The 25,058-nt window shown below is 42.9% G+C and overlaps 1 protein-coding gene and 1 pseudogene across 1 annotated transcript in view; both read right to left on the bottom strand.

The window, feature by feature from the left end:
- CHMP4B (charged multivesicular body protein 4B) overlaps window positions 1-18,920 on the bottom strand; it is a 54,231-nt gene extending 35,311 nt beyond the window's left edge. Inside the window, exon 1 of the mRNA XM_077872782.1 lies at window positions 18,613-18,920. Coding sequence (XP_077728908.1) covers window positions 18,613-18,802 — 190 coding nt within the window. The 5' untranslated portion in view covers window positions 18,803-18,920. The remainder of the gene's footprint in view (window positions 1-18,612) is intronic.
- LOC144298823 (eukaryotic translation initiation factor 1 pseudogene) lies at window positions 4,368-7,158 on the bottom strand (annotated as a pseudogene).
- Window positions 18,921-25,058: the final 6,138 nt, after the last annotated feature.

The raw sequence follows: 25,058 nt of genomic DNA, 5'->3' as shown, positions 1-25,058 counted from the left end.
CAAGGATGCTACTAAACATCCTGCAATGCAAAGGACAGCCCCCCCCCCCCAAAAAAAACACAATAGTTTCAAGGTTCGAAACACTGCTTTGCAGACCACTGAGAAACTGAGTTTATTGTGGCAAAAGAAGTAGAAACCAGACTGGGAAATGCACAATGCTAATGCTGTAGCAGACTGTGAATGAATGAATACAGTGAACAAAGGCTCTCAAACCATTTCAGACACATATGAACAGTCTCCTCTTAGTTTTCTCTGGCACTAGTCCCATTATGGATAACATAATCAGTCACTCTGAGGACCCCCAACTTTGTCCTCCTCCTCAACCTGACCCACATCCATTATTGACACATTGCCTTGCTAAAGCTGGCAAGGGAATCTGAAATTGAGCATTAATAACAGGAAGCTAGAACAGTGCATGGTATAGTAAGAAAGCTCTAGACTTGGGTTCTAGCCTTGACTCAGTCTCTAGGGAAACCACTTAATTCCTTTGAGCCCTAGTTTTTTAAGCCCTATCCCAATCTGCAAAATTGGGTTAAAATTCACAACCTGGGGGATCCCTGGGTGGCTCAGTGGCTTGGCGCCTGCCTTTGGCCCAGGGCGCGATCCTGGAGTCCTGGGATCGAGTCCCGCGTCGGGCTCCCTGTGTGGAACCTGCTTCTCCCTCTGCCTGTGTCTCTGCCTCTCTCTCTGTGTCTCTCATGAATAAATAAAATCTTTTTTTTTTAAAGATTTACTTATTTATTTATGATAGACAGAGAGAGAGAGAGGCAGAGACACAGGAGGAGAGAGAAGTAGGCTCCATGCCGGGAGCCCGACGTGGGACTCGATCCCAGGACTCCAGGATCGTGCCCTGGGCCAAAGGCAGGCGCCAAACCGCTGAGCCACCCAGGGATCCCCAATAAATAAAATCTTAAAAAAAAAAACAAAAACCACAACCTGTTTAAAAGCTTCTCTGACTTTCAAAACGAGTATATGTGAAAGTGCTTAGAAGCCATAAAATCCTATACAAGTGTGTAATATTTCCCTCCAGAATAACTTACACTGTAAGTTACACTTACACTGTACTTATACTGTGTAAAGAACAGTATAAAAATTGATTTCCAGGGATACCTGGGTGGCTCAGTGGTTGAGTGTCTGCCTTTGGCTCAGGACGTGATCCTGGGGTCGTGGGATCAAGTCCCACGTCAGGTTCCCCGCAGGGAGACTGTTTCTCCCTCTGCCTATGTCTCTTCCTCTGTTTCTGTCTCTCTCATGATTAAATGAACAAATTTTTAAAAATCTGATTTCCAATGACAATATTTTGTCCATTGATAAGTTATGAACACTGAAGGCTATGGAGTCCTGGCCCTATGGGACATCAAAAATACCCAAATCCACTGTGATGCAGCCCACCTTGGGATCCCCGAAGGCTTCTGGATTGGACCAGTGACTCTCTAATCTGAATGTCAGCTTTCTCATCTCTAATGGCAGAGTGGGGTATAAAACCACTTAATAATGGATTATTGGGGAAAAAAAAATCAAACATGATCAAATTTGTAAAATGCATGGCATTTCCCAAAGATGGGGCAATGTTTTCATTTTCTGAAGACTTTTCTCCTGAAAATAATTTTATTTTACTTTGAAATACAACTTTTCTAGAATAATGAAAATAATTTAAGAAAGGTGTTTCTATATTGCTCTGCCCTTTACACTTTCAAAATTACCTCTAAAATGAAGTGCCTGGGTGGCTCAGTTGGTTAAGTGACTGCCTTCTTCCAGGTCATGATCCCAGGGTCCTGGGATTGAGTCCCTTATCATGCTCCCTGCTCAGTGGGGAGTCTGCTTCTCTCTCTGCCCTTCCCCCCTCATGTGATCTCTCTCTCTCTCTCTCAAATAAATGAACAAAATATTTTTGAAAAATAATAAAATCTAAACATGAGAAAGGCTGTCTGCTAAAAGCAACAAACTGAATGCCAGGCTGATACTAACTCCTTCCTTGGACATGGCCACAGAAGGCCATCAGAGCCTATTACAACTCAATACCCAAATCTTCTAACTCCAGACTTGCCAAGCAATCTGCAACCATTCACTGACCTTCCACAAGGTTCTAAAGGGAGAAAATGCTCTGGAGAGGTGAAAGCAACTCATCTACTTGATGGAAAATTAAGAAACTAGCAATTATTTTAGTTCTAAATGTCACCCTTGTAAGTCAGTGTTTCAAAATCTAAAGAACTCTGGGGACACAGAGCTGAACTGTGTCGAACTCCTTACCCTAATGAGGAGTCTTTCAGATGGCTTTGTTGAGTACCAACTCCTTTTCAAACTTCTGCAGAGAATAGCAGCCAGGCTACACACATGTACAAGTCTAATTTTTGCTTTTACAACTACCAGTCTTTTTAAGATTTTATTTATTTATTAGGGATGTGTGGGTGGCTCAGCGGTTGAGCGTCTGCCTTCGACTCGGGGTGTGATCCCAGGATCCGGGGATCGAGTCCTGCACTGGGTTCCCTTCATGGAGCCTGCTTCTCCTTCTGCCTGTGTCTCTGCCTCTCTCTTTGTGTCTCTCATGAATAAATAAAATATATTTTTTAAAAAGCTGTACTTTAAATTTAGTATTCTAAAACTAATTCTTTTTTTTAAATTAATTTATTTATTCATGAGGGATACAGAAGGAGAGAGAGGCAGAGACAAAGGCAGAGGGAGAAGCAGGCTCCATGCAGGGAGGCTGACGTGGGACCCGATCCCAGGTCTCCAGGATCACGCCCGGGGCTGAAGGCGGCGCCAAACCACTAAGCCACGGGGGCTGCCCTCTAAAACTAATTCTTTTATGACTAAACTAAGCTAAACATTTATCCATTCTTATGTCCCCACAAAGAGGATTGAGTCAAAATGCTTTTTAAAAGCATTGCATATATTTCCATATTCCTGGGTTTACTTTCTCAAATACTTTTTCTAGTAATTCAGTTTCAAGCACTTATACATTTTGAGTTCCTTCCTAACAATCTGATATCCTCCAAAATAACTATTTAATAAAATATAGATTCTATCAACACACACACACACACACACACACACACACACACACACAGTTTCAGTTCCCTCCACTGCATATCCTGTATTCTGAAGTTTCTAGAACAGATCACACTGTACCCTGTCTATATCCGATTACTTGTCACTCTAGCTAGATTGTAACCATCTCAGAGGCAATGGCCTATCTTCATTTGTATTTACCCAATAAACTAGGACAGGCACACAGCTCAAGTTAACATATGTTAATCAAATGGGCTTGTGAATAAAGCAAAGGTTCTAGCTACTTTCATCTTTTATTTTTTTTAAGATTTTATTTATTTATTTGATAGACTGAGTGAGAGAGAGAGCACACATAAGCAGGGACAGAGGGAGAGGGAGAAGCAGACTCCTCTGCTGAGCAGGGAGCCTGACGTGGGGCTTGAGCATAGGCAGAAGGCATATGCTTAAGGGACTGAGCCACCCAGGCACCCCTACTTTCATCTTTTAAATTGAAGTATAACCATACAATATTAATTTCATGTATACAGCATAGTAATTTAACATTTGTCTACATGGTGACATTTATATACATTGCAAACTGATCGCTACCATAACCTAGTTTCTGTCATAAGTTAGTTCGGTATTACTGACTATATTCCCTATGCTGTACATTTTATCCCCATGACTTTTTTTTTAAGATTTTATTTATCTATTTATGAAAGACACAGAGAGAGAGAGAGAGACAGAGGCAGAGGGAGAAGCAGGCTCTGTGCAGGGAGCCCGACGTGGGACTCGATCCCGGGACTCCAGGGTCACGCCTGGAGCTGAAGGCAGATGCACTCAACCGCTAAGCCACCCAGGCGTCCTTCCCCATGACTTATTTTATAACTAAAAGTTTGTACCTCTTGATCCCCAAACCTATTTCACTATTATTCCCATCAAACCCCCTTCCCTCTGACAACCACCACTCCGTTCTATCTATAAGTCTGGGGTTTTGGGGTTTTTTTTTTTTTATTCCATTTATAGGTAAAATCATGCAGAATGTCTTTCTCTGACTTATTTCACTTAGCAGAATACCCTCAATGTTCATCCATGATGTTATGTATGGCAAGATTTCATTCTTTTTTTTTTTTTTTAAAGATTTTATTTATTTATTCATGATAGTCACAGAGAGAGAGAGAGAGAGGCAGAGACACAGGCAGAGGGAGAAGCGGGCTCCATGCAGGGAGCCCGATGTGGGATTCGATCCCGGGTCTCCAGGATCGCGCCCTGGGCCAAAGGCAGGCGCCAAACCGCTGTGCCACCCAGGGATCCCAAGATTTCATTCTTTTTTTAATGACTAGTATTCCATGCGTGTGCATGTGCACACACACATGCAAATACACATCTTTAATCCATTCATCTATTTTTTTCTTAATCCATTCATCTATTGATGGATACCTAGGTTGTTTCCACATCTTAGTTATTGTAAGTAATGCTGCATTAATATGGGGGTGCATATATCTTTTTTTTTTTTTTGCATATATCTTTTCAAATTAGTGTTCTTGTTTTCATCAGATAGATACCCAGAAGTGGAACTGCTGGATGTGGTAGTTCTGCATTTAATTTTTTGAGGAATTTCCATACCGTTTTCCCCAAAGTGTTTTTACCAATTTACATTCCCACCAATAGTTGCGTAGGGCTCCCTTTTCTTCACATTCTTACCAACAATTGTTATTTCTTGTCTTTTTGATAATAGCCATTTTTAAAAAAGATTTTACTTATTTATGAAAACACAGAGAGAGCAAGGCAGAGACACAGCTAAAGGGAGAAGCAGGCTCCTCGCAGGGAACCCAATGTGGGACTTGATCCCAGGACCCCGGGATCACCACGTGAGCCACAGGCAGACACTCAACCACTGAGCCACCCAGGTGCACCCTATAATAGTCATTATTACATGTGTGAGGTGATAACCTCACTGTGGTTCCATTATGTTGAGCATCTTTTCATGTGCCTACTGCTATCTAAATACCTTCTTTGGAAAAATGTCTAAAAAAAAAAGCCCAGCTTTTAATCAGACAGGTTTTTTTTTTTTTTTTAGTTGTTAATAAATTGTATGAGTTTTTAAATATACTTTGAGTTAACTCTTTATCAGATACATGATTCACAAACATCTTCTCCCATTCAGTAGGTTGCCTTTCATTTTGTTTATGGCTTCCTTCGCTATGAAAAAGTGTTTTATTTTAGTTTGATGCAGCCTCATTTATTTTTGCTTTTCTTGTCCTTGCCTTTGGAGTCAGATCCCAAGAAACATAACTAAGACCGATCTCAAGGACCTTAGAGCTTACCACCTAGTTCTCTTCCAGGTTTTATGGTTTCAAATCTCACATTCAAGCCTTTAATTCTTTGAGTTAATTTTTGTATATGGTGTAAACAGGGGTGCAATTTTATCTTTTGCCTGTAGCTGTCCAGTTTTCTTAACACTATTTATTGAAGATACTATCTCTTCTCCACTGTATATTCATGCCTCTTTTGTCATAAATTAATTGACAAATGTGTGAGTTTATTTCTGGGCTCTCTGTTCTGTTCCACTGATTCATGTGTTTTTGTGCCAATACCACAAGGTTTTTTTTTTTATCACTATAGCTTTGTGGTATAGTTTTAAATCAGGAAGTGTAATGCCTCTGGCTTTGCTCTTTCTCAAGATTTCTCTGATTATTCAAGTCTTTCGTGGTTACTTTTTTTTTTTTTATAAAGATTTTATTTATTTATTCATGAGAGACAGGAAAAGAGGCAGAGACACAGGCAGAGGGAGGAGAAGCAGGCTCCATGCAAGGAGCCCAATGTGGACTCCATCCCAGGAATCCAGGATCACGCCCTGAGCCAAAGGCAGATGCTCAAACGCTGAGCCACCCAGGCATTCCTTTTTTGTGGTTCCTAATAATTCTGTATTTGTTCTAGTTCTGTGAAAAATACCACTGTATTGAATCTGTAGACTGTTTTGGGTAGTATAGACATTTGCACGATATTAATTCTTCCCATCTATGAGCAGGAATATCTTCCTATTTATTTCTATCTTCTTCGGTGTTTTTCACTAATGTATTATAGTTTTCAGGGTACAGGTCTTTCACCTCCTTAGTGAAATTTATTCCTAGGTATTTTATTCTTTGGGGGGGGGACACTCTTCAGTTTTTTTTTTCAAGATTTATTCATTGATTTTAAAGAGGGGGAACAAGAGTGAAAGAGGGGCAGAAGGAGATGGAAAGAATCTCAACCAGACTCCTCACTGAGCACTGAATGCAGAGCCCGACGTGGGGCTTACTTTCACAACCCTGAGATCATGACCTGAGCCAAAACCAAAAGTCACACACTCAACTGACCAGAGCCACCAAGATGCCTCTGGTTCTTTTCAGTTTATTGCACAAAGGAGTTACACTAGTTCAAATTAAAAGCAGATCCCAAATGGTTACCTTATACAAGCTATGATGTTTTTAAACTTGTGACAAGTGACAGAAGGGATATTCTACTCATTGCAAGGAAATCCTAATTTATGCTTCAGTGAGCCAAAAGCACTTAAAACCATGAACCTTCAGCTGGTCATCTTTAGCCAGGCCAATCTCTACAGGGAAGGAACTAGTATATACTCTTGCACTGGTCACCCTGTAGCTGAATTACTTCTCCATATTATGGATGCTCAATTACAGTACCATTGCAGGCAAATTTCTTCTTAAATGCCTTCACTAGTTTTTATTGTAATCATCAGCAATCCCTTGGATAGGAGTAAGGGTCTTCCTACTATTTCTCTGTTGAATTCTCATATATATAATCCCAGTGCCAGCAGGAAGCAGAGTATCACCCTTACTTGCATCAACAAGGGGGATACAAGAATGGAGGTTCTGGATAGCCAGAAATATGATTCCTTCTCTTCGGTAGAAAAGGTCAGCAGGAGAATGGGTGGGGAAAGGAGGGGGGTGGCGGAGCATTGGGAACCAAGCAGGCTCAAAGGGGAGGCTGCTGAGTTCCAGCTGGCAGCTAAATGACTGGGGCTATTTTATTCTTTTTTGATGCAATTTTTAGTGGGACTGTTTCCTTGTTTTCTCTTTCTGATAGCTCCTTTTAGTGAATAGAAATGCAACATGTTTTTGTGTGTTCATTTTGTATCCCACAATTTACTAAATTTATTAGCTCTGAGAGTTTTTTGGCAGAGTTTTCAATATATAGTATCATGTCATATACAAATAGTGACAGTTTTACTTCTTTTTTTCTAATCTGGATGACTTCTAGCTACCTTCTTTTAAAATAGACCATCTAGGGATCCCTAGGTGGCGCAGCGGTTTGGCGCCTGCCTTTGGCCCAGGGCGCGATCCTGGAGACCTGGGATCGAGTCCCACATCGGGCTCCCGGTGCATAGAGCCTGCTTCTCCCTCTGCCTGAGTCTCTGCCTCTCTCTCTCTCTCTCTCTCTGTGACTATCATGAATAAATAAATAAAATCTTAAAAAAAATAAAAATAAAAATAAAATAAAATAAAATAGACCATCTGAACATGGAGCCTGCTTGGGATTCTCTCTCCTCTCCTTCTGTGCCTATCCACCATCCTATCCACTATCCCATCACCCTGCTCTCCATCCCCTCCCCCTAAAAAATAAATAAAATAAAATGGGCCAGCTGAAGTGAAATGCAAATGTTTATCTATGTAGCACTAAGACCAAAAAGATTTGGGATCTCAACATCAAGGTCCCTAAATAGTACACAATATTCAATCCAAATCCATTTCAAAAGCCTTAGTTTCCTTTTTTCAAATATACTACTCTATACTCAACACAGTTAGATGAAAACAGAAGTTCTTTTTTTTTTTTTTTAAGATTTTATTTATTTATTTATGAGAGACAGTGAGAGGCAGAGACACAGGCAGAGGGAGAAGCAGGCTCCATGCAAGGAGCCCGATGCAGGACGTGATCCTGGAACTCTGGGATCACGACCTGAGCCAAAGGCAGACGCTCAACAGCTGAGCCACCCAGGTGTCCCAAAAGCAGAAGTTCTTCTGCAACTTCCAGTTGTAACTCTAGATCTGAGATGGTGTCATATACCAAACATGAGTGACTATATTCAACCCCCACCCCATTCTACCCACGCTACTCTACCCTCCAGCTACCTACTCCTTTAAGGACTGACACAAAAGATCACATTGTCATCTCAACCCTCAGCTGGAGAACTGCTCCTTTCTTCAAATCTTCACTATACTCCATGTAGAGTGTTCCTGTGGATGGCACTTACAGCCAGTTTTGCACTTTAATTATTCCTTTTTTTTTTTTTTTTTTTACTTTAATTATTCCTGTCCTAGGTTATACCCCCTACCAAGAGTATGGGCCTTCTGAGAGCAGGATCACTGGACAAGCCCCACAGTTGAGCAGGAAACACGGATTGGGCGAATGTCTGGACTTTGGGACTTGAGAACTCTGAGAAAACTCGACTGCCCTGATTATTCAATGGGAGGAAACTACCCTAAGCAGGTTGTATCAAGTCCCAGGCGTACCACTTTGAGTAACCTGGTGCTTGATTCATTATCACTCTAAACCCAGAAAAATGTTATTTTATGGAATCAAACAGGGCAAGTTGATGTTAGAATTCCCTGCACTGATCCTCTTTCATCATCCATACTTCATCATCCCGAATAACTCCCTTTCTCCTGGCTGAGGAGCTCCTTGAATTTTCTTTTACTTTATCCATTAGTTCCTAAGAGGAACACTTAGGATGGCTGTAAGACTCCAGTGAAAAAAATGTATGGGCTATGTAGTTGTGATAATTTTTATTCTCTGAAAGAGGCTCAGATCTTTTTAACTATAGGATCCACTGGGCCAGGCTGTGTCCTTTTCACTGCCTGGAAATCCACATGGCATCTCAGATGGGTCCTAACATAGAACAGGCTCTCAGAAAACATCTGTCCCTCCTAATCCAGAAAACTGGTGGATTAGAACAGTACCAATGCCATATAAACAGAACAGGAAACAGCCATAAAACCATTAAACCAAGTTATCAGACCTCACTGAAAAGTCATTTATGGTTTAAAAAAAAAAAAAAAAAGTAAGGCTTCAAAAAATTCATTTCCTAGCCACCCTCCAGTCCCTAGGTGGAGTTATTTTCTTGTCACCCATTCTTATGGTACTCTGCACAAGCCCTACTGGGTAAAAACACTATCTTTACTAATTGGTCCCCCCACTAGGCAGTGGTGTTTACTAAGAATAGGAACTGCCCCTAACATCACCAGGGTTGCTGGTGCCAAACAATCAGTGGATCCTCATGACTGACAGCTAGCCTGAATACTTGTCAATTACCCAGAAGACTGACTTCTTTCATGAAGAAGGCCATTACCTCATCAGCAGGACAAGTGCTTCAAGTTTTTCAAAAGGAAGGGAGGCAAATTCTACTGAACCATTGCATTCTGTGACCTCACTGGGTTTGGAGGTAACTAAAGGTATCTGAAAATAGATGGAGCTGGATAAAAGTTCAGTCTCTGAGCAGCCAAAGAAGTGAGCAAACTGACCAAGACAGCATCCCTGAAAGTCCAGGTATGAATATTGGTATTGGCATATGAAAATGCCCACTATTCTCATTTAATCCCCACAATAACTATAGAGAGGTGTCTCTCAAACTTTACTGTGCATACAAACTACCTGAGGATCTCATAAATATACAGGTTCTGCTTCCTAGGGCTGGTAGGGCCTGATAATCTGTTTTTCTAACACTTTCCCACATGTTCTCATAGACAGCACTTTGAGTAGCAAGTTGTAAAGTAAATACTATGTACTGTTTTTGCAGCTGAAGAAGCTAGTGCTCAGAGATAGAAGAATTGTTGCAAATCACAAAGCCAGCCAAGTAGCAGAGGTGGAATATGAGTGCAGGTCTTCTGATTCTAAGCCCATCACCTTTTCCACTATACCATATAATTAACCTTTTGACCTACACAGCCATGACCAGAAAGATGTATAGTTTTCCTGCATTCCTCAAATAAGCCCTCTAGCCAGCTTTGCCCTGTATGGAAGAAGAGCGAGAAGGTAGAACTGGAAATATCAGCGATGGGAAAATCCAGCCAGGTAGATGCTTTTGCTAAGAACTTAAATCATTGAATCCTTCAGCTAAGGCTCCTGAAGGGCCAAATTTTAGTATTTACCAGATGCTTATTCCTTTATTAATGAAAGGCCACTGGAAAGCAAAATCTCTTTAAAAAAAACAAACCCACAAAACTGTCTCAGAGATATGGGAATCGTCAGGGCCATTCAGTACATAGAACCAAATCAATTCCTAGACAAATGGCTAGCCCTGCATATTTTCAGCTATGCTGCTCAGATCTTGGCTGGAATATTCAGGGATTCAGCTTTGCCCACTCCACAACTTAAAGGCAACACTGATAAAAAGGAGCACTGTTCAGAGGAGGGTAGCAAGGAAAGAACAGAAATACCTGGCAACAGTCAATCGTACAGTGATCTGTCCTAGAAAAGTACAGGCTTGACACATTAAGTACCGTCTTCTCTGATCTGTCCTGCTGAAGAAGGATTAGGCCTGTTCTCTTTGGCCCCAAAAGACAGCATTAGCAATTAGTTTTCCCAATAGAAGAAATACTTTTCACAATCCTCTACTGACAGAGCCAGGATCTGCCCCAAGCCTTCTAACTCCAGACCCTGCATTCTTTCCACTAGCTCAAACTGCTTCCCTACAGAGCTACCACCTTCAGGAAGAAAGATTTCCATTCCAAAGGAGAAAGGTGATTTTATAGTCAGAGCCACCCAAAGACAGACCATGCTGTAGTAAGGGAGGATAGAACACCTAATACAAATCCTGTCAGCAAAGAGGTTCAATCAGAGGTTAATCGCTTGCCAGGAATACTGCAAAAGGAACTTGGGCATTAGATGGGTGGCTGGGTGAAATGAACCTGCCAATCCTCAGAGATGAATTAATCTATTCCTGCTGTATTTTCCTCTAATACTTCATTTGTACATTTACCACGGTTTGCCTTTTATCAGTTACTTATATATACATGTATGAGTCTTCCTTGCTGAACTGTTAGCCCTTGTAAGAAGAAAGTGGTATCTCATCCATCTTTATATCCTTTATTGTGCATTAAAACTATACCTGGGAAATCAAGGACACAGTTACATCTCTCCTATGTTCCAGGCACTGTGGTAGGCATTTTACATATATCAACTTATTCCACATCCTCACAAGAACCCCAGAAAGTACTATTTGTTCCTTTTTTATAGATGAGGACATTGAGACTCAGAAAGGATAAGTAACTGTCAAGGTACTGCTGATGAGTGAAGTAAGCATTCAAACTGAGAAATCTTTTGCCTAAACCATCATGATGCTTTCCTCCTAGAACGAACTCAATAAACATCTGCTGGCTTGAGTCAAACACCTTAAAAACAGGCCAGTATTCTATCCAACTAGGTCTCTTCTTGTTTCTTTTCCTTCTAAATATAACTATCTACCCTCAAAATGACCAATCTAAAGTTGTTTTTGAATATCCTCTCTCACTCTTTTAAAGAAAATGGCACAGCACAAAACAATTCTGGGCAAAAGAACCAAGTTTTCATAAGCCTTTCCTACCCAAAGGAATTCAAGACCCCCAAGGGCTTCCCTTCTCCCAGCTGGCCCTGGTTCCACTTCAGGGCTTTGGACCACTGAAAACAAATCCGGTCCTAGCTTTCGGCCTCAGGGATGTAAGGCTCGCACATATCTTTACAGGTTGTTTTTGAAAACCTCGCTCTTTACATGTAAACCTAACCAGGGACAACATTAAATTTCCCTGAGCAAAACAGTCCAGGCTCAAAGGTCCTCATATTTCACTCAGCTTCCAAACAAAATCTATCTTGATGGGACTCCCAGGTGGCTCAATGGCTGAATGTTTGCCTTCATTCAGCTCAGGGCGTGATCCCAGGGTACTGGGATGGAGTCCCACATCAGGCTCCCTGCAAGGAGCCTGCATCTCCCTCTGCCTGTGTCTCTGCCTCTCTCTGGGTGTCTCTCATGAATAAATAAAATCTTAAAAACTTTAAAAAACAATATCTAAGTTGAATTTCAAACCACAAACCTACTAGCAGGCACTTAAAAATCTTTAATCTCCCTGCCAAATAGGGCAAAAAAGATTCTGTCATTTGAATCAAAGGCACCAGCATGTTTAGACAGCCAACACATGAGGTCTCTCTGACACCCCATCTGTCTGAAGAAATAAACCAAACCCAATCTGGCCAATCATTTCTTCAATAAAGAAACTTAAGCATCACCAAGGGAAATTCCCACTGCTCAGTTCCCAGGGTAGGTTTTGGGTTTTCCATCCCAGGGCCTCTGGAAGAGAAGATCCTGCTGACACGTGTACCATTAAGATACTGTACTTATTTTTTTTTTTTTTTTAAGATTTTATTTATTTATTGGAAAAAGAGAGAGAGAGAGACAGGGAATATGGGCAGGGGGAGAAGCAGATTCCCTGCTGAGCAAGAAGCCTGATGGGGCTCAATCCCAGGATTCCGGAGCCCCAGGATCCGGGATCATGACCTGAGCCAAAGGCAGCCACTTAACTGACTGAGCCACCCAGGCACCGCAAGATGTTGTAGTTTTCAACCTGATACCCTGAGTCTAGAGAACCAAAAGGCCACATTCACTATAAATGTAATTTATTAACATGTCTTCCCACATGCTAACACATCAAAGTAATTTTATTAAACATGAGAGAGCCACCCTGGCTCCAGCAATGAGCAGGATTTAATGAAGATGTATTTCCTGTGAGCACATAGGCTCTCTTCATCCATCATCCATTTTCTACTGGATCTAAATTAACCTGTAAATGAACTGATTCGCATCCATAAATCCAACAGAAATATATCAATGTAGGGTGTTTGAGATATCCAGTCTCATACCCATTTCCCAATCTCATACAGTTCTCTTGTTAAATTAAAATATGATCCTTTCTACAAACTGTTTTCATCTTTATTAAAACAGGAAAAAAGGGAAATCTGAACTCCTTAGGGTAGATATTTCATAACTTGTTATAACACTTTAAGGAGAAAAAAATATTTTATATTTGATCATCTATCTTAGGGAAAACACTAACAGGGCACTATAGAAAGGTACCAAAAAAGACCTAAGTTTGAGTGATTTTTGTCAGTTCACCTAGACTGATTTCCATCCAATTTTCAGTGAAACGGCTCTTCCATTTCGACAACAAAACCAAAGAAATCTGAGCAGCAATAACTTTATCAGAAAAGGTAAGAAAAGTATACTTTTTTCTTTTTTTAATATTTTATTTACTTATTCATGAGACACACACAGAGAGAGAGGCAGAGACATAAGCAGAGGGAAAAGCAGGCTCCCTGCGAGAAGCCTGATGTGGGACTCAATCCTGAGACTCCAGGATCATGATCTGAGCCAAAGGCAGATGCTCAATGGCTGAGCCACCCAGGCGTCCTGAAAAGTATACTTCCACATCCACAATGCATCATCATACTTTCTCATATATATTCTCTTAGCTAATCCTCACCATAGTAATGTGAGATGAATATTATTTCTACTTTATAGAAAAGGAAAGTGACAGTACTTAAGTCCCTTAAATGGCAGGGGCCATGTCTGGTTTCTCTGTGTTTCCAGCACTGAGCATGAGGCCTGGGACACAGTTTAAGAGCGTGCTACATGCTCAAGAATGGGACATGCTTAAGAATAACTCGGACGCCTGGGTAGCTCAGCAGTTAAGCATCTGCTTTTGGTTCAGGGCGTAATCCTGGGGTCCTGGGATCGAGTCCCACATCGGGCTTCCTGCATGAAGCCTGCTTCTCCCTCTACCTGTGTTTCTGCCTCCCTGTGTCTCTCATGAATAGATAAATAAAATTAAAAAAAAAAAAGAATTAATACATGACTAAAGGAAAGGAAAAGGGATTTGGAAAAAATATGCAATCCAAATTTTGCTCCAGGGTCCTAACAAAAATCACCTCCTGGAACACACTTGCACACTGCAAATAATCTACTTGAGCTTCAGAGACCTGTTTTAAAGGACAATTTATCATCTTTACAATGTGTACACAATAAGGGCATGGCGTGGCAGGGCAAGAGGGCAGGGCGTAGTTCTATCTCACTTCTCCCCCCCACCCCCCACTTAGCACCACACCTTGCACAAGTGGATGTTTAATGAGCTAAGTGATGACAAAGGTAATAATGATGGCTTCACCCATCATGGGAGTACACAGAACACAAGATGCCCATTGCCACCAGAAGAACTGGTCTCTGAGTCAAGTTACATCCTCTCTGGAGCCTCACTTTTTTTCTCTGTGCAATGGGAATAACAGAATATACTCAAATGACAGTTTCCATTCATTTAATAAATACTTACCGAAAACATTAACCATATGTCAGGCACTATGCTAGGGGACACAGTGATGAACATGACCATCACATCCTGCCTCAAGGAGCTTACAGTCTCAGTGGATGCTGTGAGACTCGCGAAAAAAAGAAGTTTTACAAATCTCAAAGGACTACACAGTTATGAAGCATTGCTTCTCATCTGTGTTTCTCAGCTTGGTTAATGGCATCACCATCCACCCAGTTGTCCAACTTGGGAATTTTCCTCAACTCCTCCCTCCTTCATCCTACTCACAATTCCCATAAATCACCAAGCTTCTTTTGATTCTTCTTCAGAAAAGTCTGACATGGGATCCCTGGGTGGCTCAGTGGTTTAGCTCCTGCCTTCGGCCCAGGGCGTAATCCTGGAGACCCAGGATCGAGTCCCATGTCAGGCTCCCTGCATGGAGCCTGCTTCTCCCTCTGCCTGTGTCTCTGCCTCTCTCTCTCTGTGTCTATCATGAATAGACATGAATCTGTGTCTATCATGAATAAATGAATAAAATCTTAAAAAAAAGAAAGAAGAAAGAAAGAAAGAAAGAAAGAAAGAAAGAAAGAAAGAAAGAAAGAAAGAAAAGTCTGATATGTATTACTTCTCATCTAGTTTTCCATGCTTCAACTAGGCCCTTTGTTCCCACCTGAATAATTACAAGTCTCCTTATAATAATGATAATGGCAAGCATTTATTGATCACTTACCATATGGCAGGCACTGTGCTAAGAGCTTTGCATATATAACACAATTTAATCCAATAAGATTAGATACTAGCACCCCTATTCATGGAGGAGGAATATAAGGTACAGTAACCAGTCCAAGGCATCAGCTATTAAGTGATAAATCTATGGCTCAAATCATGTCTATGAGATTCTATCCTTATGTTTGTTTTTTTTTTAAGATTTTATTTATTTATTCATGAAAGACACAGAAAGAGAGAGAGAGAGAGAGGGAGAGAGAGAGGCAGAGACACAGACAGAGGGAGAAGCAGGCTCCAGTCAGGGAGCCTGATGTGGGACTTGATCCCAGGACTCCAGGATCGCGCCCTGGGCTGAAGGCGGCACTAAACCGCTGAGCCACCCAGGGATCCCTATCCTTATGTTTTAATGGATTCCTGCCTCCAGCCCCTTCCTGATTGGTCTATACTTCCTTTTATGCTGCTACTGGTGTGTTCTTTGGAAATCCACACTGATCTGTCTCTTCTCCTTCAAGACAGCCAGTGGCTCCTCAGCATCTCCAGGCTGAGGTCTGGCTACATGCCACTCCGCCGCAGCATTATTTCTCTGCTGTCTCACCTCCCCGCCGCCCCCCCCCCCCCCCCGCCCAACTCTCACTGCTCCCCAAACTCCTTGCTGACCCATTTCACACCTCCCTCCTCTGTGAAGCGTCCCTTGCCCTTTCACTCTCAGACAGAAACCTCCTCCTATTGCAGCCTCAGACCAAAATATGCTCATTTCAGCACTGACTGGTATGTTCCCCTCCCCCCACTCCTACTCCTCCGTTTCCTCTTTCTCTCTCACACACACACATAAACACAAAAACTACAACAAAAACACACCCACTACCAATCCTGAGTTCCTGGAAGGCAGGCACATAGTATTTTCATCTGATTGTTCAGATCCTGCCACAGTAGCATGTCAATAAGTGACTAAGTGAATGGTATGTGGTGGTGTTAATACCTCACAGCACTATCCCAATAAGCAGGTAAGACCTATCCCCCGGGAGATGCTAAAAAGAAGGGAGGGCAAATATATAGCAGCTCCTCCCAGGCAAACTCAAGAAGATGGACTGCTTTCAGCAAAATTATTACAACTGAGATTGGTCCTCCACAGTCTGCTGGTACCCTCTCTCCAAGCCTCTTGAAAGCAAATCCAATCACCTCTAAAACTGCGAAAAGCTCCAGACCAACAGACCTCAGAAGAATTGCCCTCTCAGAAGGGAGATGAGGTTAAGTGATAACCTCCTCCTCCACCACATTGCAATGGGCAAAGCATTCCAAAATGCAGACTGGTAAAAACAATGACTCTAATGAACAATAGAGGACCCTGACAGAGGGAGAGTCATCAGAGAAAAAAAGCAGAGGCAGCAAAATCTAACCCTACTTTCTATTTCCAGGGCTATCTATAACTGGAGTCCAGGCCACAAACGGATGACGGCAACTACCTCATGTCTCCTTGCTCCCACTCTCATCCCACACCTGTCTACTTCCCAAAGAGCAGCCAGATGGTGTTTTTAAATCTCTATCAATGGGGTGCCTGGGTGGCTCAGTGGTTGAGTGTCTGCCTTTGGCTCAGGTCGTGATCCTGGGGTCCTGGGATCAAGTCCCATGTTGGCTCCTCACAGGAAGCCTGCTTCTTCTCCCTCTGTTGAGTCTTGCATTGAGCTCCCCACAGGGAGCCTGCTTCTCCCTCTACCTATGTCTGTGGCTCTCTCTCTCTGTCTCTCATGAATAAATAAATAAGATCTTTAAAAAAAATAAAAATTACAACAAAAAATAAAAAAATAAAAATTAAAAATAAAGCTCTATCAATGATAAGGACACACTCCTGGATAACACCCTCCAACATCTTTCTACCCACTTGAAATAAAATCCTAACTCTACCAAGAAGTCCAAGGTCTACTCCCTACCCTCCTATTTCCTACCACTCTCCCCTTCAATTGCTACATTCCAGACACAGAGGTCTTCTGTTTCTTAAAACAGGCCAACCTCCGGGCCTTTTCCTATGCTGTTTTCCCTTGCATGGAAGGCTCCTCCTCTAGATTTTTACAGAGCTGATTCCTTCTCAAGGGTCAGTTCAAATTTGACTTTTTTTTAAGAGGCCTTCCCTGACCACTCTAAGTGGCACCCCTTCGCCCACTCTATCATTCCCTACCAGATCATCTTTTTTTAAACACCCACCACCACCAGACAATATTTTCTTCATCTATTTTCCTGTTTCTGTCTTCTCTCTCATTAAGGTGGAAGCTATGCTTTGCCCATCCTGTCACTATGCAGCAAGCACTCAAAAAAAAAAAAAAAATGTCCAGAGTATTTGTTGACTATTATTAAAGAAGCATCCTCAGGATGAGCTACTTTGCTCTTCTGTTAGAATGAAGAAAATATCTATTTAGCCTCTACTAGGTGCTGGGCACTGTAAATGCAAGATCTTCTTCCTTCTAGAGAGGTAAAGTAACCAGCTCAAGGTCACGTGGCTAATGACTAGCAGGAACTTAAATACTTGTTTGTGCAGCTCCTCAACCCCTCTCACCTTTGCCTCCCTCTGTGAGGGGAGGCGCTGTCACTCTATGGTTCACTCTTATATTGCCATAACAACAAAAAGAGCAAATATTTCCAAACTGCCTTACAGTTACTAAAGCATTGTCACATTCACTCTAAGTAAAATACATAGCATTTGCCCAGAAAGCCATACAGCAACAGGAAGTATATTAAGCATGCCTCAAGGTTCACTCTCCCTACCCTGACCCCCAGCAGTGGGAACTGGGAAGGAGTCGCTGCCAATGGAGGGATGGAGTCCCTATTTCTGGTTCAGAGGGATGGGGAAGCAGTGAGTCACCCGTGAAGGCTTATGCTCCCAGAAACTCTGATAAGACCTAGTCATGAGGCAACAAGCAGTGAATCACAGATCTGGAAGGCACTTGCTGATGGTGGGGGGGGGGGGGGGGGAGGCCTCAGAGGGAAAGCAACTTGTTCAAGTTCACTCAGCAAGTAAACAGAGACAGTAAACTGGGGTCTCCTCTCCCCCAGTCCCCTTTTCTCTCAAGAAGGCTTCTCAAGGAGAATTCTCAGTCAGGAGGACGGGGACAGGGCTGGGGCAGCTCCTGGATTCCACACATGGGTCAGGAGAAGGCAGGGGTAGGACACGGAAGGACACACGAGTTAGGATGGGGGGCAGAAATGAGCCAATAAGAAAAGGACGGCAGTTTCCCGAAGGTGGGTGAGGGCAGGCCTGAGAGAGGGGAAGGCGGAAGGGAACGGACTACGGGGAGGACGGGGGGAAGCAGTGAAACCTGGGTCGGAAGGGACCTGGCAGAGTGGGGAGGGCACAGGGGAGAAGGCAGGAATGAGTCTGATGGTGGAGGAGTCCGAGGCCCCGGAAGATACTCAAGAAAGCTAGACGGGGAGGAGTCCAGAAAGGCCTCGAGGGGAGTCTGACCGGGGAGAGTTCCAGGGTCGGGGCAGACCCTGGGGTGTGTCTGACGGAGGTGGAGTCCGGGCCCTGGGGAGCCCGAGGGGAGCCTGAGGAGAGTCTGAGGGGACTGGGCCGACTCACCGCGCTTGTTTTTGGTGCCGTGCTTCTTGGCAGCGGTCAGCTCCTGCTCGATCTTGGTCTCCAGGAATTCCTGTTTTTTACTTAGCATCTCCTCCGTGTCCCGCAGCCGCTGGATGGCATCTTGAGGGGTCGGACCGCCCTTGCCGGCCTTACCCCCTCCTGCCCCGAACAGTTTCCCGAACACCGACATGGTTGCTGCTCGCCGCGCCGGCCTGCGCCGCCCGCTCCGGCTCGGCTCGGCTTGGCTCCAGCGCCCGCTCCGGGTCCCGCCGCTCCCTGCCGCCGCAGGCCTCTCCGCCGCCTCCGCCCCGCAGCTGGGCCCGGCCGCGCCGCCTCCCACAGGCCCCCACGCCCGGCCCGGCCGGCGTCAGAGCAACACGCCGCTGACTACAACTCCCGGAGGGCAACGCGCCGACCGTGCCTCAAATCTAATGGAAGGAACCGCACTGCACGCCGGGAGACTATAGTCTTCCGGCTTGAGGCGCTCAGTGGCGCGTCTTTTTGGTCTAGCTAGAGTCAAAGGGCGAGGTGGCATTCTGGGAAATGTAGTCTCCGTGGAACCCGTTCTGTAGAGGTAACGGAGGCAGAGAAATAACAGTATTTTTAAAAACATAAATTATCGTTATGCACTTTATGTGATCCACGCACTGTGCAACGTGCTTTACACGCATTATCCCATCTAATTCTCACAAGCCTATGAACCTATAAGCCTATAATACTGTTCCTATTTTGTAGGTGAGTAACCAAGACTCAGAAACTCAGGACCGATTAGTTTTATTGACTAGTCTTTGCATATTTTGTTCCCTCTACCTTGAATGCCTTTTACTCTTTATTCGCCTATCAGGTTCTTCGAAACGTAGAAGTAGTAGTGCCTTGGCACTAGAGTTAGATTGCGAGGGTTCAAAACGCACCTTGATGAATTACTTGGCCAAGTTACTTTCCCTACTCTGTCTGCCTCCCTGTCGGAAACTGTAACTGGAGATGATAATAACAAGACCACCTCCAAGCTTACCCGAGACAGATAAAGTGCTTACTGAGCATGGCCTAGCACTATAGGTGCTCAAAAATTTATTCCTTATTCTTGGTCATCATCATACAGCATAATAATTAAACCAGGAGGAGGCCCAGAAACTTTCAAAAGTAGTAGAAGCATTGAAGAACTTTTGCCCCTGCATTTTGCAGACCCCTGTAGTTGTGGGGCCACATTTTATTGTTTTCCCTTGTCCTTTGGTGTCAGGAATCACTTCTCCATCCATTAGCACTGAGGCAGCCTCTAGTAGCCAATACTTGGCCCAAGGCCACCATTCTAATTTCCTGCTTCCAATCTTTTATTTGGAAACCTTGTTACTTGTCACTTAGCCTTGTATGAAAGCAAAGAGTAAACCATTTCTGAGTGAGGGTCTGAAGTACTCTCCAATGATGAAAAATAAAGTTTCTCAAAGTCCTTTTTTATTCCCTCCTGGACCTTCCAAATATGTGAAGTTGCTTGAGAACAGAGTTTCAAATAAATGAGAGGCATGTTTTTTATCTACAGATATTGTTCTTATTGTAATCAGCAACAATCCCAGTCTATATATACAGGAAACCATATCCAGAGGATGGGAGAGTTTATTTCACCCAACTTTCCAGGTTGGAAGAAATTTTTTTCAAATGTGACAGACATGCCAGAACTGTCAAGACGTGCAACATAAGTCACATTTGTGCTTGTTTTGTAACTGAGGTATTGCAATGTTTTTACCAAAATGAAAAATATAAATAAGGAGGCTTCAATCAAGCCACCTCATGGGTATAGCAACTCCTCCACATCTAAGCAATCTACCTCCTCCCCTCTTATTTAAGTCATGCTGTAATCAGACATACAAGTAGCAAAGGATTTGCTGGGTTTGAGCCATGACTCAAAGAATATATGAACAGGAGACACTATAGGCCTTACCACTACCAGTCTTATACTGCTGTGGGATAAAATGAGGATGACAGCAGAATCCTTCATGTCATAATGTTGGGAGCTCAGAAAAACATCTTAGGATATGATAACAGAACATTTAAATTTAATCTTGAGTACCAACCCCAATTTACTGGCGTAGGCTATTCAGACTGCTGGACTGAGAAGAATTTTGAGGCTGCATCAGGACTCCCTGAAAAATGTGCTGAGATCTATTTATGATGTCTGTCTGGAGTGTGAGATAGGAAGTAGTGATACAAGGGCAAAGTAGCTGCCATCCTGGCTGAGAACCGAATTGCTGTGATAGAAATTTATATGGTGGGCTGATTCAACACAGGAAAGACTTGAGTTTCCCTAGACTTCATTTTTCTGTTCTCTGGGGCAAACGTGCAGCCTTTTCAAGCCATGACTGAGTAGCATTAAAAATTATGTGAAAATAATGACCTATCATTACATGCAACAACTTGGATGATTTGCAGATACTATGCTGAGTGAAAGAATAAAAAACAAGCCTGTATAATTCCATTTACACAGAGGTATTGCAATGGCTTTGCAATTGGGCTAAAACAGGCAAAACTAATCTATGGTGATAGGTGTTAGAATAGTGGTTACCAGGGTGCCTTACTGGCTCAGTTGGAAGAACATGTGACTCTTGATCTCAGAGTTGTGAGTTTGAGCCCCATGTTGGGTGTAGAGATTACTTAAATAAATAAACATTAAAAAAAAGAATGGTGGTTATCTTCAGGGGTGGTATAGAGCAAGCAGAATGATCTTTATGGGGTGCTGGACAGGTTCTATACCAAGATCTAGTGGTATTCATGTGGGTGTATACAAATTTACCTGTCTTCATAATTGAGGTCACTGCCCTTTATATACCTTATGTACTTTACTAAATATGTTATATTGCAATTTAAAAAATTTCTCTGGTAAAAACAGCAACAGAAGCATACAGTTTTATTTTGCTTGCCAAGTAATTTCGCATATAAAATCTCATCTTGGGACGCCTTGGTGGCTTAGCGGTTGGGTGGCTGCCTTCAGCTCAGGTCGTGATCTCAGGATCCAGGATCAGGTCCTGCATTGGGCTCCTGCAGGGAGCCTGCTTCTCCCTCTGAACAAAACTTCCAGAGTGTCTCTGCCCCTCTCTCTCTTTGTCTCATGAATAAATAAATAAATCTTTAAAAAATAAAATAAAATATCATCTTATCTCCAACCACCAAAGCCCTAAGAAATAAGCATTACTATACCATCTTCATCTTACTGTTGAAGAAACAGAGGCCCAGAAAATAGAAGTTGCCCAAAGTCACATGGTTAAAGACACTCAACCATATATTTATTTGTAACCTCCCTTAAAAATGTCACGTCAAGGGGTGCCTGGGTGGCTCAGTCAGTTAGATGTCTGCCTTCAGCTGAGGTCATGATTCCGGGGTCCTCAGATTGAACCTGGCATTGGGCTCCCTGCTCAGCAGGGAGCCTGCTTCTCCCTCTCCCTCTACCTGCTGCTCCCACTGCTTGTGCTCTCTCTCTCAAATAAATAATATCTTTAAAAAAAAATCAAGTCAAGAAAAGCTGAGTTAATAAAACCTATTACAATATAACCTATTAGAATAGGTTTTAAATTATGAATAATAGAAATTATTTTGAGACTTGGTCTTATATAATTATACCAAATCCAATAGAGGATTTGCTGATTTTTAACTGTAAAAAACAAGTAAAGTACATCCAACACCCCTTCCTGATAAAAACACTTAGCAAATTAGGAATAGAAAAGAACTGCTCAATCTGATAAAGAACATCTATGAAAAAACTCACAGCTAACATCACACTTAATGGTGAAAGACTGAGCTTTCCCTCTAGAATCAGGAACAAAACAAGGAAGGCTGCTCTCACACTATTTGAAATTGAGCCAGAGGTTCTAGCCAGGGCAATTAAGTGAGAAAAATAAATAAAAGGCATCCAGATCAAAAAAGAAGTAAAACTATTTCTATTTGCAGATGACATGATGTTCCACATTAAAAAAAAAACCTAAAAGAGGGATGCCTGGGTGGCTCAGTGGTTGAGTGTCTGCCTTCAGCTCGGGGCTTGATCCCGGAGTTCTGTGATTGAGTCTCACATGGGGCTTCCTGCATGGAGCCTGCTTCTCCCTATGCCTATGTCTCTGCCTCTCTCTCATGAATAAATAAATAAAATTAAACAAAACTATTAGAACTAAAAACGAATTTGGCAAAGTCGCAGGATACAAGATCAACACACAAAAATCAGTTGTATATTTGGGGTGCCTGGGTGGCTCAGTCAATTAGGCATTCAACTCTTGATTTCAGCTTAGTTCACGATTAGCCCATGCAGGGCTTGTTGGGGATTACATAGGTTTAGGATTCTCTCTCTCCCTCTGCCCCTCCCCTCTCTCCCCACTCATGCTCTCTCTCTCTCTCCCTCTCTCCAAAAAAGCGGGGGGCGGGGTGCCAAGGTGGCACAGTTGGTTAAGTGTCTGCCTTTGGCTGGGGTCATGATCCCAGGGTCCTGGCATTGAGTCCCTTTTCAGGCTCCCTGCTCAGTGGGGAGTCTGCTTTTCCCTCTTCCTCTGGCCCTCCCCTGTGCTTGTTCTCTCTCTCTCTAATAAATAAGTAAAAATCTTAAAAAAAAAAAAAAGGAGGTCGCCTGGGTGGCACAATTGGTTAAGCATAGGACCCTTGGTTTTGGCTTAGGTCCTGCTCTCAGGGTGCTGGGATAAAGCCCTGCATTGGGCTCCAGAAGTCTACTCAAGTTTCTCTGTCCCCTTCTCTCTGCCTCCTCCCATGCTTTCTCTCTCTCTCTCTAAAAAATATATAAATCTTCAGAAAAAAATCAGTTGTATTTCTATACATTAGCAGAGAATAATCTGAAAATGAGATTAAAAAAAACAATTCCAGGGATCCCTGGGTGGCTCAGCGGTTTGGTGCCTACCTTCGGCCCAGGGCCTGATCCTGGAGACCAGGGATCAAGTCCCATGTCAGGCTCCCTGCATGGCGCCTGCTTCTCCCTCTGCCTGTGTCTCTGCCTCTGTGTGTGTGTGTCTCTCTCATGAATAAATAAATAAAATCTTTAAAAAAAACCAAAACAATTCCATTTACAATAACATCAAGAAGAATAAACGTAGGAAAAAATTTAATCAAGGAAATGCATGTCTTTTTTTTTTTTAAACATTCTATTTATTTGAGAGAGAGAGAGTGCACAAGAGAGGGGGAGGGGCAAAGGGAGAGGGAGACCCAGACTTCCCACTGAGCAGGGAGTCCCCCACACACATACACACACCCTGCCCAGGCAAGATTCCAGGCCCTGGGATCATAACCTGAGCCAAAGGCAGATGCTTAACTGACTGAGCCACCCAGGTGTCTCAGGAAATGCAAGCCTTGTACAAAAATTGACTAAAAATGGATCAAAGATCTAAATGTAAGAGCTGGGGATCCCTGGGTGGCGCAGCGGTTTGGCGCCTGCCTTTGGCCCAGGGCGCGATCCTGGAGACCCGGGATCGAATCCCACATCGGTCTCCCGGTGCATGGAGCCTGCTTCTCCCTCTGCCTATGTCTCTGCCTCTCTCTCTCTCTCTCTCTGTGTGACTATCATAAATAAATAAAAAAATTAAAAAATAAATAAATAAAATAAATGTAAGAGCTAAAACTATAAAACTCTTAGAAGGAAATGTAGGTGGAAATCTTTGTGACCTTTGATAAGTGACAGTTTCTTAGGTATGACACCAAAAGTATAAGCAACAAAAGAAAAAAATAGATACACTGAACTTCATCAAAATTAAAAACTCGGGATCCCTGGGTGGCTCAGCAGTTTAGTGCCTGCCTTCAGCCCAGGGCGTGATCCTAGAGTCCTGGGATGGAGTCCCGCATCAGGCTCCCTGGCTGCTGGGAGCCTGCTTCTCCCTCTGCCTGTCTCTGCCTCTCTCTCTCTCTCTGTGTCTCTCATGAATAAATAAATAAAAATCTTAAAAAAAATTAAAAACTCTGTACGTCAAAGTATACCATCAAGAAAGTAAAAAGACAACCCATGAAATAGGTGAAAATACTGACAAATTCTATATCTGACAGTTAATACCCAGAATACATACATATATATATGTGTGTGTTTAAAACCTTCTTACAACTCAAAAAACAAAGACAAACAACCCAATTAAAGAGCACTGAATTGTACATCTTAAAATAGTTAAAATGGTTAATTTTGTTATGTGAATTTTATTTCCAAAAAATGTGTGTTGAAGGGCAGCCCCAATGACCCAGCGGTTTGGTGCCACCTTCAGCCCGGGGTATGATCCTGGGGACCGGGGATAGAGTCCCATGTCAGGCTCCCTGCATGGAGCCTGCTTCTCCCTCTGCCTGTGTCTCTGCCTCTGTGTGTGTGTGTGTGTGTGTGTGTGTGTGTGTGTGTCTGTCATGAATAAATAAATAAATAATCTTTTAAAAAAAAAGTGCAGGGATCCCTGGGTGGCGCAGCGGTTTGGCGCCTGCCTTTGGTCCAGGGC

Source organism: Canis aureus, chromosome 26 (genome assembly GCF_053574225.1).
Source record: "Canis aureus isolate CA01 chromosome 26, VMU_Caureus_v.1.0, whole genome shotgun sequence".
NCBI classification, from domain to species: Eukaryota; Metazoa; Chordata; class Mammalia; order Carnivora; family Canidae; genus Canis; species Canis aureus.
Note: the sequence above shows the minus strand (reverse complement) of the source record. Positions and strands in the feature narration are given on the sequence as shown.